The 14196-nt window shown below is 38.8% G+C and overlaps 1 protein-coding gene across 1 annotated transcript; it reads right to left on the bottom strand.

The window, feature by feature from the left end:
- Positions 1-8295: 8295 nt before the first annotated feature.
- On the bottom strand, positions 8296-13864 carry LOC127780723 (sphingosine kinase 1-like). Its single transcript, XM_052307680.1, has 10 exons — positions 13313-13864; positions 11522-11644; positions 11324-11424; positions 11109-11181; positions 10775-10861; positions 10560-10637; positions 10343-10413; positions 9567-9869; positions 9106-9228; positions 8296-8869 (listed from the first exon to the last, which is right to left on the bottom strand). The coding sequence occupies exons 1-10, from the start codon at positions 13689-13691 to the stop codon at positions 8672-8674; spliced, it is 1536 nt and encodes a 511-aa protein (XP_052163640.1). The 5' UTR covers positions 13692-13864; the 3' UTR covers positions 8296-8671.
- Positions 13865-14196: the final 332 nt, after the last annotated feature.

Raw genomic sequence — 14196 nt, 5'->3', positions numbered from 1 at the left:
TCCAATTAGAACTAAGGAAACCAATATGGATACAATCCGAGTAGTCTTTGTCGTTTCCATATAGAACTCTGGTTGTCTTTCCTTATCCGGAACTCCTCCTATATCCACAGATTGTTTTCGTATAAGACATGGTATGTGGTGGGTCCTGCCGATATTTAGTCAACTACTATTAGGTATGTGGTATCCATAACCCTGACAATCGTAAATAGTCCTAAATTAAGTTTGATTTTTTATATATATAATTGATAAAATATTTTATTTCATACTATCGAAAAGTGTGCACCGAGCTTCTGGTGACGCGTATGCGTCACAATAGCTAGATGTTTCCATCTATAAGAGAGAGGATAATGATCTTACACACACCGTTCTTTTGCATAGGCGCCAGCTATATTCATAGCATACATGATGTCCACGTGAGATGAAGGGATGGAGGGATGGTCCACATGGCATTCGCACTTGATGCATACCCTGAGAGGGATCGTGGACGCGCATTCCACATGTCAAGACGCATGCACCATAAGCGGCGCACCCCACATGGAATGAAGGTTAGCCCCACAGTTCTACACGTCACTTTGTTCTAGGAAGACACATGCATCGTAAGCGGTGAGTCTACATGGAAGGGAGGTTGGCACGATAGTCCCACGCGTCATATGTGCCACGAGACATGCACCGTAGGTGGTCACCCCGTCCACCTAGGAGGTTAGGAGGGAGGTTTGCCTCACGTGTCATCTTGCCTTGTTGCACACAGAAAGAACTAAATATCAATTTAGTAACAGAAGCGATTATAAAACGAAAGAAGCTACGATGGCAGCTATATATCTCATATATGTCAGCTTCCTTTGCACGCAAATATGGATGGAATAACGCAAATTTATTTTTTTCTTAGATCTATCTATATGTGCCTATGCCTGCACAAGGGCAAACATACACTGCAACAAAAATGCTTTGTAGAGATATTTTTCTAGTACTATAGAGACACTTTTCAAATGCGAGGCATTTTAAAAAATGTCTAATAAGTGTCTTATAGTGAATTGTCTCTACAAACGAAGAGACATTTTATAAAATGTCTATAAGATGGTAGAGGCATTTTCTATAGACATACTACAACTTATAAAACCAATGCCTTTACAATATTGTAGAGGCATTTTAAAAAATGTCTAATAAGTGTCTTATGGTGAATTGTCTCTACAAACGAAGAGACATTTTGTAAACTGTCTATAAGATGGTAGAGGCATTTTTCTATAGACATACCTGTATGTTTGTGCCTTTAGTTACTTATATTTAGTCCTTTAGTACACATTATCATTCTAAAAAGTGTCTCTACATAGTTTAAAATATCTCAAGAAAATGTCTTTACATATTAGACTCATTTTACAATGCCGAAAGAATGCCTCTACAAGATAAAATCTAATAAACTGAGTTGAAAATATCTCTAGAGTAAAAGTTTTCTAGGCAATTTTTAAAGGAAAAAGTACGAATTACCCCGTCAACATCCTCGTCGTCCTCCTCATCTCCCGCCGCCGCCTTCGCCGACCCGTGAGAGAGAGGGGAAGAGTGAGAGAGAGAAGAGAGAGAGAGAGGAAGACATGTGGGTCCTATATATTTTTTTTATAAATAGAATAATGACTGGACTGCCACGCGTACGCCACGTAGACCAAAACCACAGCGGATTAGGTTAAGGAGGGTTATTCGTTCGGTTTGTATAGTTGGGGTGAAGAATATCCGGTTTTATGGTTAGGGGGGTAATTCGGACGACCGCGATAGTTCAGGGGTGTAATTTGTGCTTTTTCCATTTTTAAAGTGCCTCTATAAAGTGTCTTTACACTATAAAACTACTCATCATATAAACAATTTACAAAACGTCTCAACGAAAGTTCCTCTATATGAGTTTTTTTTTTTGTTGTAGTGATATGGACAACTTATTTGGGTCATGGTCCGAGGGTTTGGGCTAAAAGACGACCTACAGGCTTGGACAATTTTTCACCATCATAGGTCTAGCATAGATCTATATATAATAGGCTATACCGTCTTGTGCCTTAGCCTCGTTGGTTCATGCACGTAGCAATGTTGGGTTGCCCTTCCGTTCTTTTATGAGCTGCTTATGTTCATACATGGTTTATTTCGATGAAGATATGGTTAGATTGTTTTCCTTGCGAATCAATGGCTCTAAAAAGAGAGTAGAGATGCATGATATTAAATGGCAATATGGTCTTTTTTTTTATTTTCCTCTTGCGTGGTCTCTTTAATTTGTATGTCTTGTACATGAATCGAATTTCGAATTGCCCCTAATTTTAGACTGTTCGGCCGTCAACTTAATTATCTCTCCATTATTTTTCGCATACACGTTTTAAAACTACTAAACGTTGTGTTTTTTCTAAATTTTTCTATAGAAAAGTTGTTTTAAAAAATCATATTAACTATTATTTAAAATAATACTAATACTTAATTAATCACATGTGTTATATGTGTGTGGGATGAGTTCATGATGGCTCATAGAGACGGTAGCCTCTGGCTCAACAATATTATTACCTATATATAGTCCTAATGTCCTACATACTTATTTATAGATAGCAACTACACATCTCTATTTCGTAATCATATATCCAGTGGGCTCACATACGTGCAGTTTACAAATGCACGCAAAGGGCCCGTCCAATGACACAGACGCTGGCTGGACGCCATTTGCTCTTTTGCTACGACGTACTACTCCAATATAATCCCATAGTATAGGTTAGTTGGTGCATGCATGCATGTTTTTATTGCATGCCTTGTTCTGAATTAATTAATTAGTAGTTGTTGTAGTAGTATAATAGTATTTTTCTTCATGCCTGTATCAATGATCGTGGCTAACTAGTACCCCTCCGTCCCATAATATAAGTGATTTTAATATTTTTGTTTGTACTATTTTACCACTCATCTTGTTAAAAAAATTGTGCAAATATAAAAAACGAAAAATTGTGCTTAAAGTACTTTCAATAATAAAGTAAGTACAAATAAAATAAATAACAATTCTATTTTTTAATAAGACGAATGGTCAAATATAATAAATAAAATATTAAAATCTCTTCTATTATCTAACGGAGGAGGGAGTAGTAGTAAAGCACACGTAAGTAATTAGGTGCCCCTATACTTTAATGGTACAAATTTGTTTACTAAACGTAAGTTCTGTACTAACTGTTCCCATAATTAACCCAAGTAGTATAAAAAATGAGTGAAATGTACTTTTTGGTTTATGTTTTATTATTAAAGTTTCACTTTGTATCATCCTATATCTAACGTTTTCTCTTTGAACTAGGTAACTTTACTTTTGTTACATAATAGATCACCCTAACTCTATTCGTTTTCCTTTTTGCTGGCCTAACTCTATCCGCTTTAACGTCTCATTCGATGAAGGTATAGCATGAATATATAGATATGAAAGTTTGTCGGTATGTCGTTAGTTAACAATTTGCTACTACCTTCGTCCTAAAAAAATTGTATTTCTAGCTCTAAGGCTTTGTCCCATAAAAATTGTATTTCTAGCCATGTAGGGCCAACAAGTTGATTCATTATAAGTTTCCTTAAGTTCTCTCAGCTTGTAATTTAAGTATGCTAATTATATGGGTTAATTCTCTCAAACTTCCTTTTAATCATTTGTATATATGGAATGTGTGCATGCAATGGGTTCATTAAATAAGGTCATTGTGATCATTTTCTAATCCTATCATTTTGTCCTAAATTAGCTAGAAATGTAATTTTTATGGGACGGAGGGAGTAGAAGTCATTGAAATGCTGAAGAGATGTGGTTTGGGGTGATTCATTGTGCAATAAAAATAAAATTACCTAGACTAAAGTGAAAAGATTAGATAAAGAGTGGTCCAAAGTTTTACTTTGGAAATAAAACATGGTGCAAAGTGAAATTAACTCTAAAAAAAAATCACACTAGCGAGCACATATGTACGAGTACAAGTTAACGTAAATTAATCGAACCGGTTACGATGTTACAATCAACTGTATACAGATAAATAAAAAGTCATGTAAATCATACGGAATTACGGATTATATAATTAAGCTCGATGAAAACGCAAGTTAATCAACAATAATTTAGTGGAGCTCGTGTAACCGCGATCGATCATGCTCACCTCAGCTGATCGATGTACGTCTACGGAGTTGTTTATTTTTATATTAGTCCTTTCTTAGCCAGTTTCGTTTTTTTAATTAATTGTCCCCATCAGCCACGCCAAAAGGAATCACGAAACTAAAATAAACTGAATTATTAGTGCAAATACAAAATGGGAGTGATGGATTAATAAGGAGACGGCCGGGTGTGCGCGCCAAATAATTCGTGCGTGCATGGCCCGCAGCGTGGCGAGGAGGGGGGAAAAAACAAATGAATGCATGCGTGTGCGTTACAGCGCGCGGATTTTCAGTGGCAGCTTATCCGTGTTGCCGATTTGCCGTCACTGATGAGCATTTGCGGCTTTGCCGTCCATTTGTTTTTGTACTGCCTGCTTGAACTGCTGAAGTTTAGGGGTTGTCTGGTTAGTTGGTCGAAGATTGCTAAGCACAAAAGATTAGGTATGCCATAATTTTTTAAGTGTCACGGAGTATGTTTGGCTCACATTTCATATTTTTAATTTTTTAAGTTAAATTTCGTCAATATGAGGCACAACGTACTGCCTACAGCACTTACGATAAAATAAAGATGTGGCGAAGTTAGCTCCATCCAAATAACCCCTTACTGATTCGCTATTAATTCTTCCGTTTTCTCTTTGTGAGAAAACAGGAAATAGTTTATTTCTTTATAGGTGTGTAGTACATTTGAGTTTATTTCTTTATAGGTATACATTTGTTTGTTGAAAACTTTAAGTACTTTATGGGAGAAAATATGTTCGGTGAAAATTAATACAAGAGCATAATCGAAAGCAAATCACTTATTCAAATAATAAACCGTCTGTGTGTTTAGTTTTTAGAAGATCATAAATTTTTAAAGCAAAAGAAAAATCAAAATATGACCCACTTAATTGAAATTATGTAATGGGTTTGATGAAACTAATTATGTGTTTTAGACGCTGTTATAATTTTTTCATAAATTCAATCAAACTTAAAGGAGTTGGACTTAATTAGAAAAGACTTAAAATAACCTACTCCCTCCATACTCATAAAAAAAGTCGTTTAGAACAATATTAAGTCAAACTTTGAAAATATAAATCATGAATAACTCTCAAGTTGTTGAGTTTAAAAATATAAAAATTATATGAATAGATTTGTCTTGAAAAATACTTTCATAAAAGTATACATATATCACTTTTCAATAAATATTTTTATAGAAAAAAGAAGTCAAAGTTGTGTTTTGGAGACCGTGTCGCTGTCCTAAATGATTTCCTTTACGAGTACGGAGGGAGTATGTTGAGATTGATCAGGAGAGATTGCTACGGGTGTGCAGCCACAACAGCAACAAACCCAACACAATTTCTACTATTTGTAGTGTAGATGTATCATATGCGCGTGACCGTAGAGTGAAGGGAGTAATAACGTCCTTCGAAGCGAAGAGACATAATTAAATATGCGTCGTCTAATATTACTACTGCATTAATATGATCGATTTCATTCATGTTGTCCAACGACGCTCAACGTTTTCACCTCCTCAAATCGAGTTCCATTCATACTTAGAGAATATTTGATAATGAATCAAGTCATAATAAAATAAATAATAATTACGTAAATTTTTTTAATAAGACGAATGGTCAAACGTTGAATGAAAAGTCAATGACATTATATATTAAAATATAATATAAAGGTAGTAATATATACCGGCGCGTGCATGCATGCACGGGATCGCCGATCGATCGATCGATCGCCCGCAGTACCGTCGTCGCAGGCAGGACGACGTACGCATGCAGGGGTCCCATGCAGATGCAGCTAGCCACTGGTGTGAGTGGTGTATCTACTCTCCCTCACCCCCGGCGCTTTCTCTCTCGAATACAATCATTTTTAGATTATACTATTTGTTAGTAATTATTGTATCGTAGTTTATAAAAATAAAGAATATATATTAAGGATAGATAATGGGAAATAAATAATTGTATTAGAATTTAATAAATTGAGGTATTATAATCTTTTCAGTTTTGTGGAACCGTGTGAAATGAATGAAAAATGGACTTAAGTTCAGCAAAAGGTACTACCCGTTTCAAAATATAGATCTAAGACTGGATAAAACATATCCTATCACAGTAAATCTGGATGGATATATATTCAGATTTATCATAATAAGATTTATCTAATTTAAATTTGTTGCTATATTTTGAGATGCATTAAGTACTCTCTTTATCCCAAAAAGAGTAACTCCTAGGTATGTATCTGAATATAATCGTATGTCCAGATACATAGTTAGGGATCGTTTTTTTAAGACCTGAGGGAGTACATGGATTGTGAATCTTGCATTCAGACGAGAGAGGACGCTGGCATGGATGGATGCATGCATGCATGGCACGCCCTTTAAAAACGAGCTTGGCATGCATGCATCTGCATGTGCCATGTGAATCGTGATCACTTCTCTATCTCTCTCTCTCTCTCGTACAGCAACCTAGCTAGCGTAGTGTGTGTGTGTGTGTGGTGGGGTCTCGCTTGATCCAGGCACGCTTTTGTGTGTACACGGAAAACTGCTCTTTAATCGGTTTCGTACGAGCTGAGCAGGTGATGTTTGGTGCGCATATGCTCTGTTTTTATTACTACCAGACGATTCCAAACTTCCTGTGTAGAAGTAGTAGGAGTACTTTATTTGAGCCCTGCCTTTTTATGATTGTAAACCATGAATTTCTTCAAAATCTTAGTATAAGGTTTTCGCATAGATCGGTTCAATTTACAAATGGTTATTGTGTGTGTTGGAAAGAGGAATCCGGTGTTCTAAAGATAATATTATGGGATTCGAGAATGTTTAAATCTCAACACTATTCAGTCGAAGCTCGACGAATTTCACATCTCCAAAAAAAATAAAATCAGTTCAATAAACGATTTTATAGGTCGGATAAAACCATCTTCAATTCCTACGAGCCTTAAAACTGGTGAGCACGAAGTACTATCTAGAGACCGGTACGATTTCATTGGATCAATAATTCCTACTTCCTCCGTTCCGGAAAAAAACGAATCTAGTACTGAATAGACATATTCTAGGACAATGAATCTGGACATAGGTATATCCAGATTCATAGTATTAGTATGTGTCACATCTAGTATTATGTTGGTTTTTTATGAGACGAAGAGGATAGTTTCCTACCACGTGAAATATGACATTGTTTGAGACTGCTGAAGATAAATATTAAATTAGCGCACGTAAAATGAGAGTCATTGGCATATAATTAATTAACTTATAGTTATTACAAACTTATCAAATGAACATACTCAATTTGATATTTTAAAACAACTTATACGTAGAAAAGTTTTCGTACCAAACGTAACGTTTAATAGTTTGTAAAACGTGATAACGAAAACTGAGATAAAAGGGTGTTTGAAACTTTCTATATATATCTATCCCTCACCAAATTCTAGGGTCGCAATGAACAGTTGTTGTACTGCATCCGTCACTCACTCTCACTCACACCAACATCCCCAAATCGCAATCGATGGCTGCAAGATAACCACCCTTTTTTTTTTCGATCGGTACCACGCAACGCATGCAACGCATCGACCGGTTGCTTGCGGCCGGCGACTCCCCTTCCCTCCCAAAAGATTCTCCCCATCTCGGGGTACAATAATGCCGCGTGCACGCCGGCCGGCGCCACCGCATCAGCAGCAGCAAGCTAGCGTGCGTCAAAACAACAGGACCCGTTTTTCTTCTCTTTTTAATTTTTCACCCTTCCTCTTTATGACCACATGCCCCTCTGCGTGGTGCCAATCGGCATCACGAGGCAGATGATCTGCAGCTAGCTGAAAAAAAAAATTGACCAATGTTGGGTTGTCATTTTTTACTACTGCTAAAGCTGTTTTGTTACTCCCTTCATTCTATATTATAAGTCGTATGATTTTTTTTTCTTAGTTAAATTTTTTTAAATTTGGTCAAGTTTATCATATAGTAGTATTTTCAACACAAAATAAACATATTATAAAATATATTTAATGTCAGATTTAATGCAATTCGATATTTTGGATGTTGCTAAATTTTTATATAAACTTGATAAAAAAAATCAAACGACTTATAATATGAAATGGAGGGAATAGTATCCACATGCTGTAAGCAATGACGCGCAGCTGCTGCAAAAATCACAGTTGAACAAGACCATTCGCATTTCACGTAGGAAGGTTGGAGCCTCTGAAATGAGATGCAAGCAGAACAGCCCAGCCCGTAAACACACCTGTAGTAGGATATTGGTGGTTCGCAGGTTGGCCTCTACTTGTCTTTGCAAACTGCAGTTTCAGTTGTATTGATAAGTATAGTAGCAGCTGTAGGCTTGTAAGCATAGTAGCAGCATTGATCAGGAATCTTGTGGTATACAAATCTCTTTGTCACACTTTTGAGTAAAGCAGCTATCACTGATCAGTGCCAAAAAGAGAGAGAGGAAGATCTCGCCGGACATTGCGCTTTTGGGTGGCTCTCCTTGTATTTGTGGTGTGTGAGTAATTACAGGTGTAATGTAAGTATGTAGCATATGCTGTGAAAGAAGCGAAGAATTCAGGGCAGGATCAAGGATCATCATCATCTAGGGGAGAAAATGGTGGCCAAGCCCTGATCCACCGTCAGTTGGATGGGAGGGCCATAGGCCATCAGGTGCTCTATCTCGTCGCCGGTGTGTGATCCATCCCCTCTCGCGATCACCTCGCCATCGGAGTCGATGATGCCGCCCTTGGTGGTGCTGCCCACCCGCATTCCCGGCTCAATCCTGAGAGCCTTCACCTGTCAGAGATTTTACATTGGGTTGAGAAAGAAAAAAAAGGAGAAAGTGGCACGGAATCAAACGATTGAATGGCATTATCTCGGTGGATTTTGCTGTGTGAAACTGCAGAGGCCGAAGATATAAACCATTTCCATTATCTAAAAAAAATGTCTCGGTGGATAGCATGGCATTTTCTTTTACACTGAGGAACAGAGATGGAGTGGTCAGGAAACAGAGGGGTAAGTAAACACAGTACCTTGAAGTACTCCACATAGGGGGATTTGACATAGCTGCCATCCTTCATCTGAAACATCAGCCCAGCAAGAGCCGACCTAGGGCAGTCCTTGATTATGGCTACATCCAAGTAGCCATCTCCAAACTGCAATGTAATGAAGAATAGTCAGGGTATGGACTGTGGACAATCAAGAGCCTTGTAGAAATAGCAGAAAATGATTGACAACGCCACTGAATGATTGGCGACCTTTTGACACTTGTATTAAAAAAAACTAAAGAGACAGCTTTAGGGCTTAATAGGATGTAGACACTTTTAAATACAGTATTTATTTAAGCGTCTGAATATTCATTGCTACTAACCCAATAGCCAGCTTTCTATTGCTAAAATCACTTGAATTCCTAAGTTTCCAGCTTATCTTTTAACAATATTTTGGCCTTTCCGGACTAAAAGATTATGAAGAACCAAAACAGAGTGAGATTAACCTTTGCTTCTGGTGCTGTCATGACATTTTCACTAGCAAAAGGAACACCACTGACCCAAACCGAAACAAATGGCCCATCCAGTGATCTCCACTCATGATCAGCTTCATCAATTGAAGGGCCTGCGTAAGCACATGTTTCGTCATTAAAATCATTTGATCTGTCCTCTTGTACACCAGTGCTAGCCCCATTTGATTTGCAACTGCTAATTTGCTCTACAAGATCACCAAGTCCTTCGTATCCTGGGGCTGGAACAAAAAGAACACGCCCATTGTACCGCCGCAAGCTCACCACACGGAGAAGGGACTGAAATAAAGTCAGAGCATAGAATGAATTGCTAAGTATCCAGAAGGGGCTGAATAAGCGAATACAAGGACACTACAACAATCTTTGCATTATACTTTAGACAGCCTCTAAATATGCTCGATGAAGTACTAAAGCTCACGATGACATTTTTTTAGACATCAAGGCATATTTTTGTGTTCAAAAGTACACAACATTTTTCAAAGCAAAATAATGCATGCATAAACATGCATTCCATTTAAAGAACATGCTCCACGATGGGAACGTCATAAACAAATGTATCTGTTGATTGTTATTATATCATCAGCACACTGATGCAAGCCTAACCATTATGATCATCTAATTTTGGAAGCACATTACAGCATTGTGCACATGACTGACCATGAGGACCACATAAATAAAGGAGAGGAAAGAGAGAGGAGAGAAAGCATATGGATATAATTGAGTGTTTGATAGAGTTATGGTAGAATGCATACATAGAAGTCAAGACGAGCACTGCCCATCCACCTGTACTTCTCTGACTCAATATCGATATCAGCTACCAGACCTGCAGTTCATAAATCGTTTTCTCTTAGTGCCCCAGAAATAGATAGTGGGAGAACAAGCTCTGAGAGTGACAGTCAGTGTTATGGGGGTATAGACGTGTAGTTTAAGAGAGAAAAAAGCTTAGCATCAAGCTAATACATGGCATACCCCAAGTAAGCATCAAGACACTAAAAAACCTTGTCTTTCCCTGCACAACAGAGGTAACATCAAGGGGACGCTTGTGACCTGTGCAACAGAAGCTGCCATCAGTACTTTATAACACAGCAAATGGAAATATTTTGAGAGGATTTACAATATGGAAACACAGATGACTATTTATGTTAACCGTGGGGATTGGGGGGGGGGGGGGGGTAGAGACTTGCCTCTGATAATTGCAAGCACAGCGTTATAAACAGAGAAGGATTCACCAGCAAAATGCACAAGTGATTGCACCATTCCATTTCCGGTACCTATGGTATTTGTAATGGGTGAAAACTCTACCCAGAGAACTTATAGTATTGAGCTGTAAAGAAGCTACACAAGGCTGAACAAAATAAATAAGAAATCACAAGCTACTCTCTAGTGTAACACAACTTTATGATGTTCTGCAGTGATCAGAAAGAACAAACCTAAGGCATATTACAGATCTCCTAGGTGTAACTTTGCATCACTACAATAAAGAATAGCATTATGAATTGTGATCACATATTCAAATACCTGCCGGGATGATGCCTAATGGTATTTTTATTGCTGTGTTCCAGTCCTCTCTTTGCAGCAGACCATTAACCACCTAAAAACCCAAAATAAAATAATTAAATGCAAGTAAGAAGAATAAAGGAAAGTCACCCTTCTCTAAAAATATCTGAGGATAAAGAAGACTACTGCCTATAATTTGCATCAGGTTTTTGTACGAATCATCTTTTTTTGCTAACCTCTACAAGTACACCATCTCCACTGACGCAAACAATTCCATCATATTTCCTAAGATCCAGTGAATGAGCAATTTCTTGAGCGTGAAGCCGATGCTTGGTTTCTGAACACAATTCATAATTCAGAAACTTTGTATACAGAGAAACTGGGTGTCACACTAAGATTACCAAAATAGGAAGATTTTGAACAGATATCACAACCTTGCATGGTGTAAAGGATGCCAGCAGCTTCAATGAGAGGTAGGACCTCAGTCTGGAAAATCTTCCGCCCACCTCTCTTTCCACCATAAGGGTTAACTATGATGAACAATCTCTTTGGCCGACCTATTCAACAGCATATCACGGTAGAATAAGATAGATGTCAAGAATAATTAGAAGTCCAGCTTTAGTTGCAGTGTCAATACCCTAAATAGTTGTCTCCATATGCATGAAGAAGAACAAATTAGAGATGACACGTTCTTTTTCCTTTTTTTCCTAAAAAAACACTAATAGAGGGGCTCTGGAAATTTATGGAGGATGTCCAGGATAGGTTCAGGGAAAAAAGAATTTACTACCAGAAGGAAATCAACAACTGGAGCAAACATGACAAACCAAAGAAACTAACTTTTAGGAGAGTTAGGACCTTCTGTCTAAGTTCAACATCTTCTTTGATGCAACAGAACACCTCCTGAAGACCTGGATGGACTACCTAGTGCTGACAAAAAGGGCTACATTTCACTCCTTCACAAATTTCAACAGGTGTATATAATCACTCCAACCATGCGGGATTCCTATTATCTAAAAAAAGGGGGGCAAATTCTATTCCTTCTTCCTTGGTATTATTTGCATTACAAATTACCAACAGACTGTTATTCTGGATTTTGGGACATATGAATGTTGCCAGGAAATAACAGCCTGCCAACCGTGGCAAGCGAAGAATTCAATCCAACTTTGCCAGCAAAAAACCCAATTCCAAAGAGAGGGTCATTGTCTCTGCTTCAAGTATGCATAAGACACGGTTGGTGTGAGTGCAGAAGAACAATGCTTAGAGATAGGATAGAATTACATTGTGTGCGTGAGAGCAGTAGAAGCAAAATGCTTGAAGTCCTATAACAATCCTATAATAAACTAATGGGTGGAAAAGTGAAAACATAAAAACCACCTTCATTTTTTTATTGAAGTCTAATGAAATACACAAGGGTGACATTTAATAGCAATAGCGACACTGAGAAGGACATTTGACCAACACATGAAAATCAATGAAGTATCCAAATGATCATTACAAAAAATATCTTCTCCTACATTAATCAGCAGCAGATGAAAAGAGCTCATCAGGATATCAGATGGTATGATTCTTGGACCTGGCTGAAATTTCAAGTTCAAACACCACAATCTTTGTTATGCCACCAGGAGCTGGTCCATTTGATTCAAAATATATTTAAAAAAAACAAAAACTCATACACAATTTAAACTACCTAGTAAAAGTTGATCTATGGTCAGTGAAACTTGAAGAAACAATGGGGTAAAAAGAACTCCCTATTGGAAGTATTGTACGCTATCCGTACATATAAAGTAGTACTGTACAATTGACGATTTGGACAAATTTGTGCAACAGAGCTGACAGGCCACGTTACAACAGCACGGACACCAAGAAATATCCAGAGAGATGCAGTACTGTACATCCCTCCCGTCGATTGTAAAAACTCATTACATTAAGTTTTTGTTTATGAAGGTGATCAACTAAACAAAGTGAATAATCGATATTTGGGGGTTCTTTCCCCACTACGTTACTCCGAGTCTCCGACTGAGTCAACGCAACCACCGCCCAATTGATCAAAGACCAATCCCAATAAAAAAGGCGACATTTCGTGACCAAATCACACCATGAATCAAACAATAACCTAAACAAGCTTAAAGATCATCGAACAGTAGACATTTCTGTTACTAAGAACAAATCAAGAGCAGATGATTACCGAGTTACTACTACTACTAGTGATTAATCAGTGAATTTACCAAGCGAGGCGAGGCGATCTCTCATGGCGTCCCCCCACGCCGCGGCGGCCTCCTCGCTCTCCATCTCCACCACCACCTCCCTCTCCCTCTCCCTCCTCCTCTCCCCGCCCCCGCACGTCGCCGGCCGCGCCGCCGCCGCCGCCGCGTCGTCGCCCCTCGCGAAGGTCGCGACCCTGAGCGCCCTCCCGTCCACCCGGACCCCGAGCACCTCGGACTCCAGCTCCATCCTCCCCGCCTCCCCTCCTCCCCCGCCGCCTCCCGTGGGGCGCCACGCCAGCTCCCCGCCGGAGAGCGTGGCCTCCGCCGCGGACCCCCCGACACGCACCGGCTCCGACAGGGCCTTCGCCCCCGCCTGGGCCTTGGACTGCTCCTCCGCCATGGATGGCGGAGGAAGGAAGGAAGCTAAGCTGCCTCCGGTGGTGAGGTGAGTTGAGCGAGAGTCGGCGAAGGTTTTTTTGTGTTTGTTTGTGTTGGGGAGGAGGAAGACGAAGGCGACGTGGTGAAGTGATGAGGGGTGTGTGTGTGTGGGCTACTACTATAAAAATGGCGCCTTCCAGCTAGTGGGGTAGTATATCCGTATGGGGGGGGGGGGGGGGGGGGGGGGGGGGTTGTATTTATACGTGTGTGACGTATGTACACACTGGAGTATATAGTGTACCGTATACGGTATACCCCTGGTGTACCGTACAGTAAACGATAACGATGTCGACTTTTGAACACTTGTCTGACTATTCCGTCTTATTTAAAAGTTTTGTATCAATATATAAAATATAAATCATGGTTTAAGTACTTTTAAGTGATAAAATAACACACAGCAAAATAAGTTATGATTATGTAAATTTTTTAAATAAGATAAATGATCAAATATGTGATAAATCGTTAAC

The sequence above is a fragment of the Oryza glaberrima genome, chromosome 7 (genome assembly GCF_000147395.1).
Source record: "Oryza glaberrima chromosome 7, OglaRS2, whole genome shotgun sequence".
NCBI classification, from domain to species: Eukaryota; Viridiplantae; Streptophyta; class Magnoliopsida; order Poales; family Poaceae; genus Oryza; species Oryza glaberrima.
This window is presented reverse-complemented; position numbering and strand designations above follow the sequence as displayed.

Bases quoted from the DNA above. Each gene is read 5' to 3' on its own strand.
- LOC127780723 (XM_052307680.1), bottom strand. From the start codon at position 13,691: ATGGCGGAGGAGCAGTCCAAGGCCCAGGCGGGGGCGAAGGCCCTGTCG. The intron at 10,414-10,559 runs GTATGCCATGTA...TATGAACTGCAG, and splicing joins TGTCTTGATGCTTACTTGGG to GTCTGGTAGCTGATATCGAT. The intron at 8,870-9,105 runs GTACTGTGTTTA...AATCTCTGACAG, and splicing joins CCTATGTGGAGTACTTCAAG to GTGAAGGCTCTCAGGATTGA.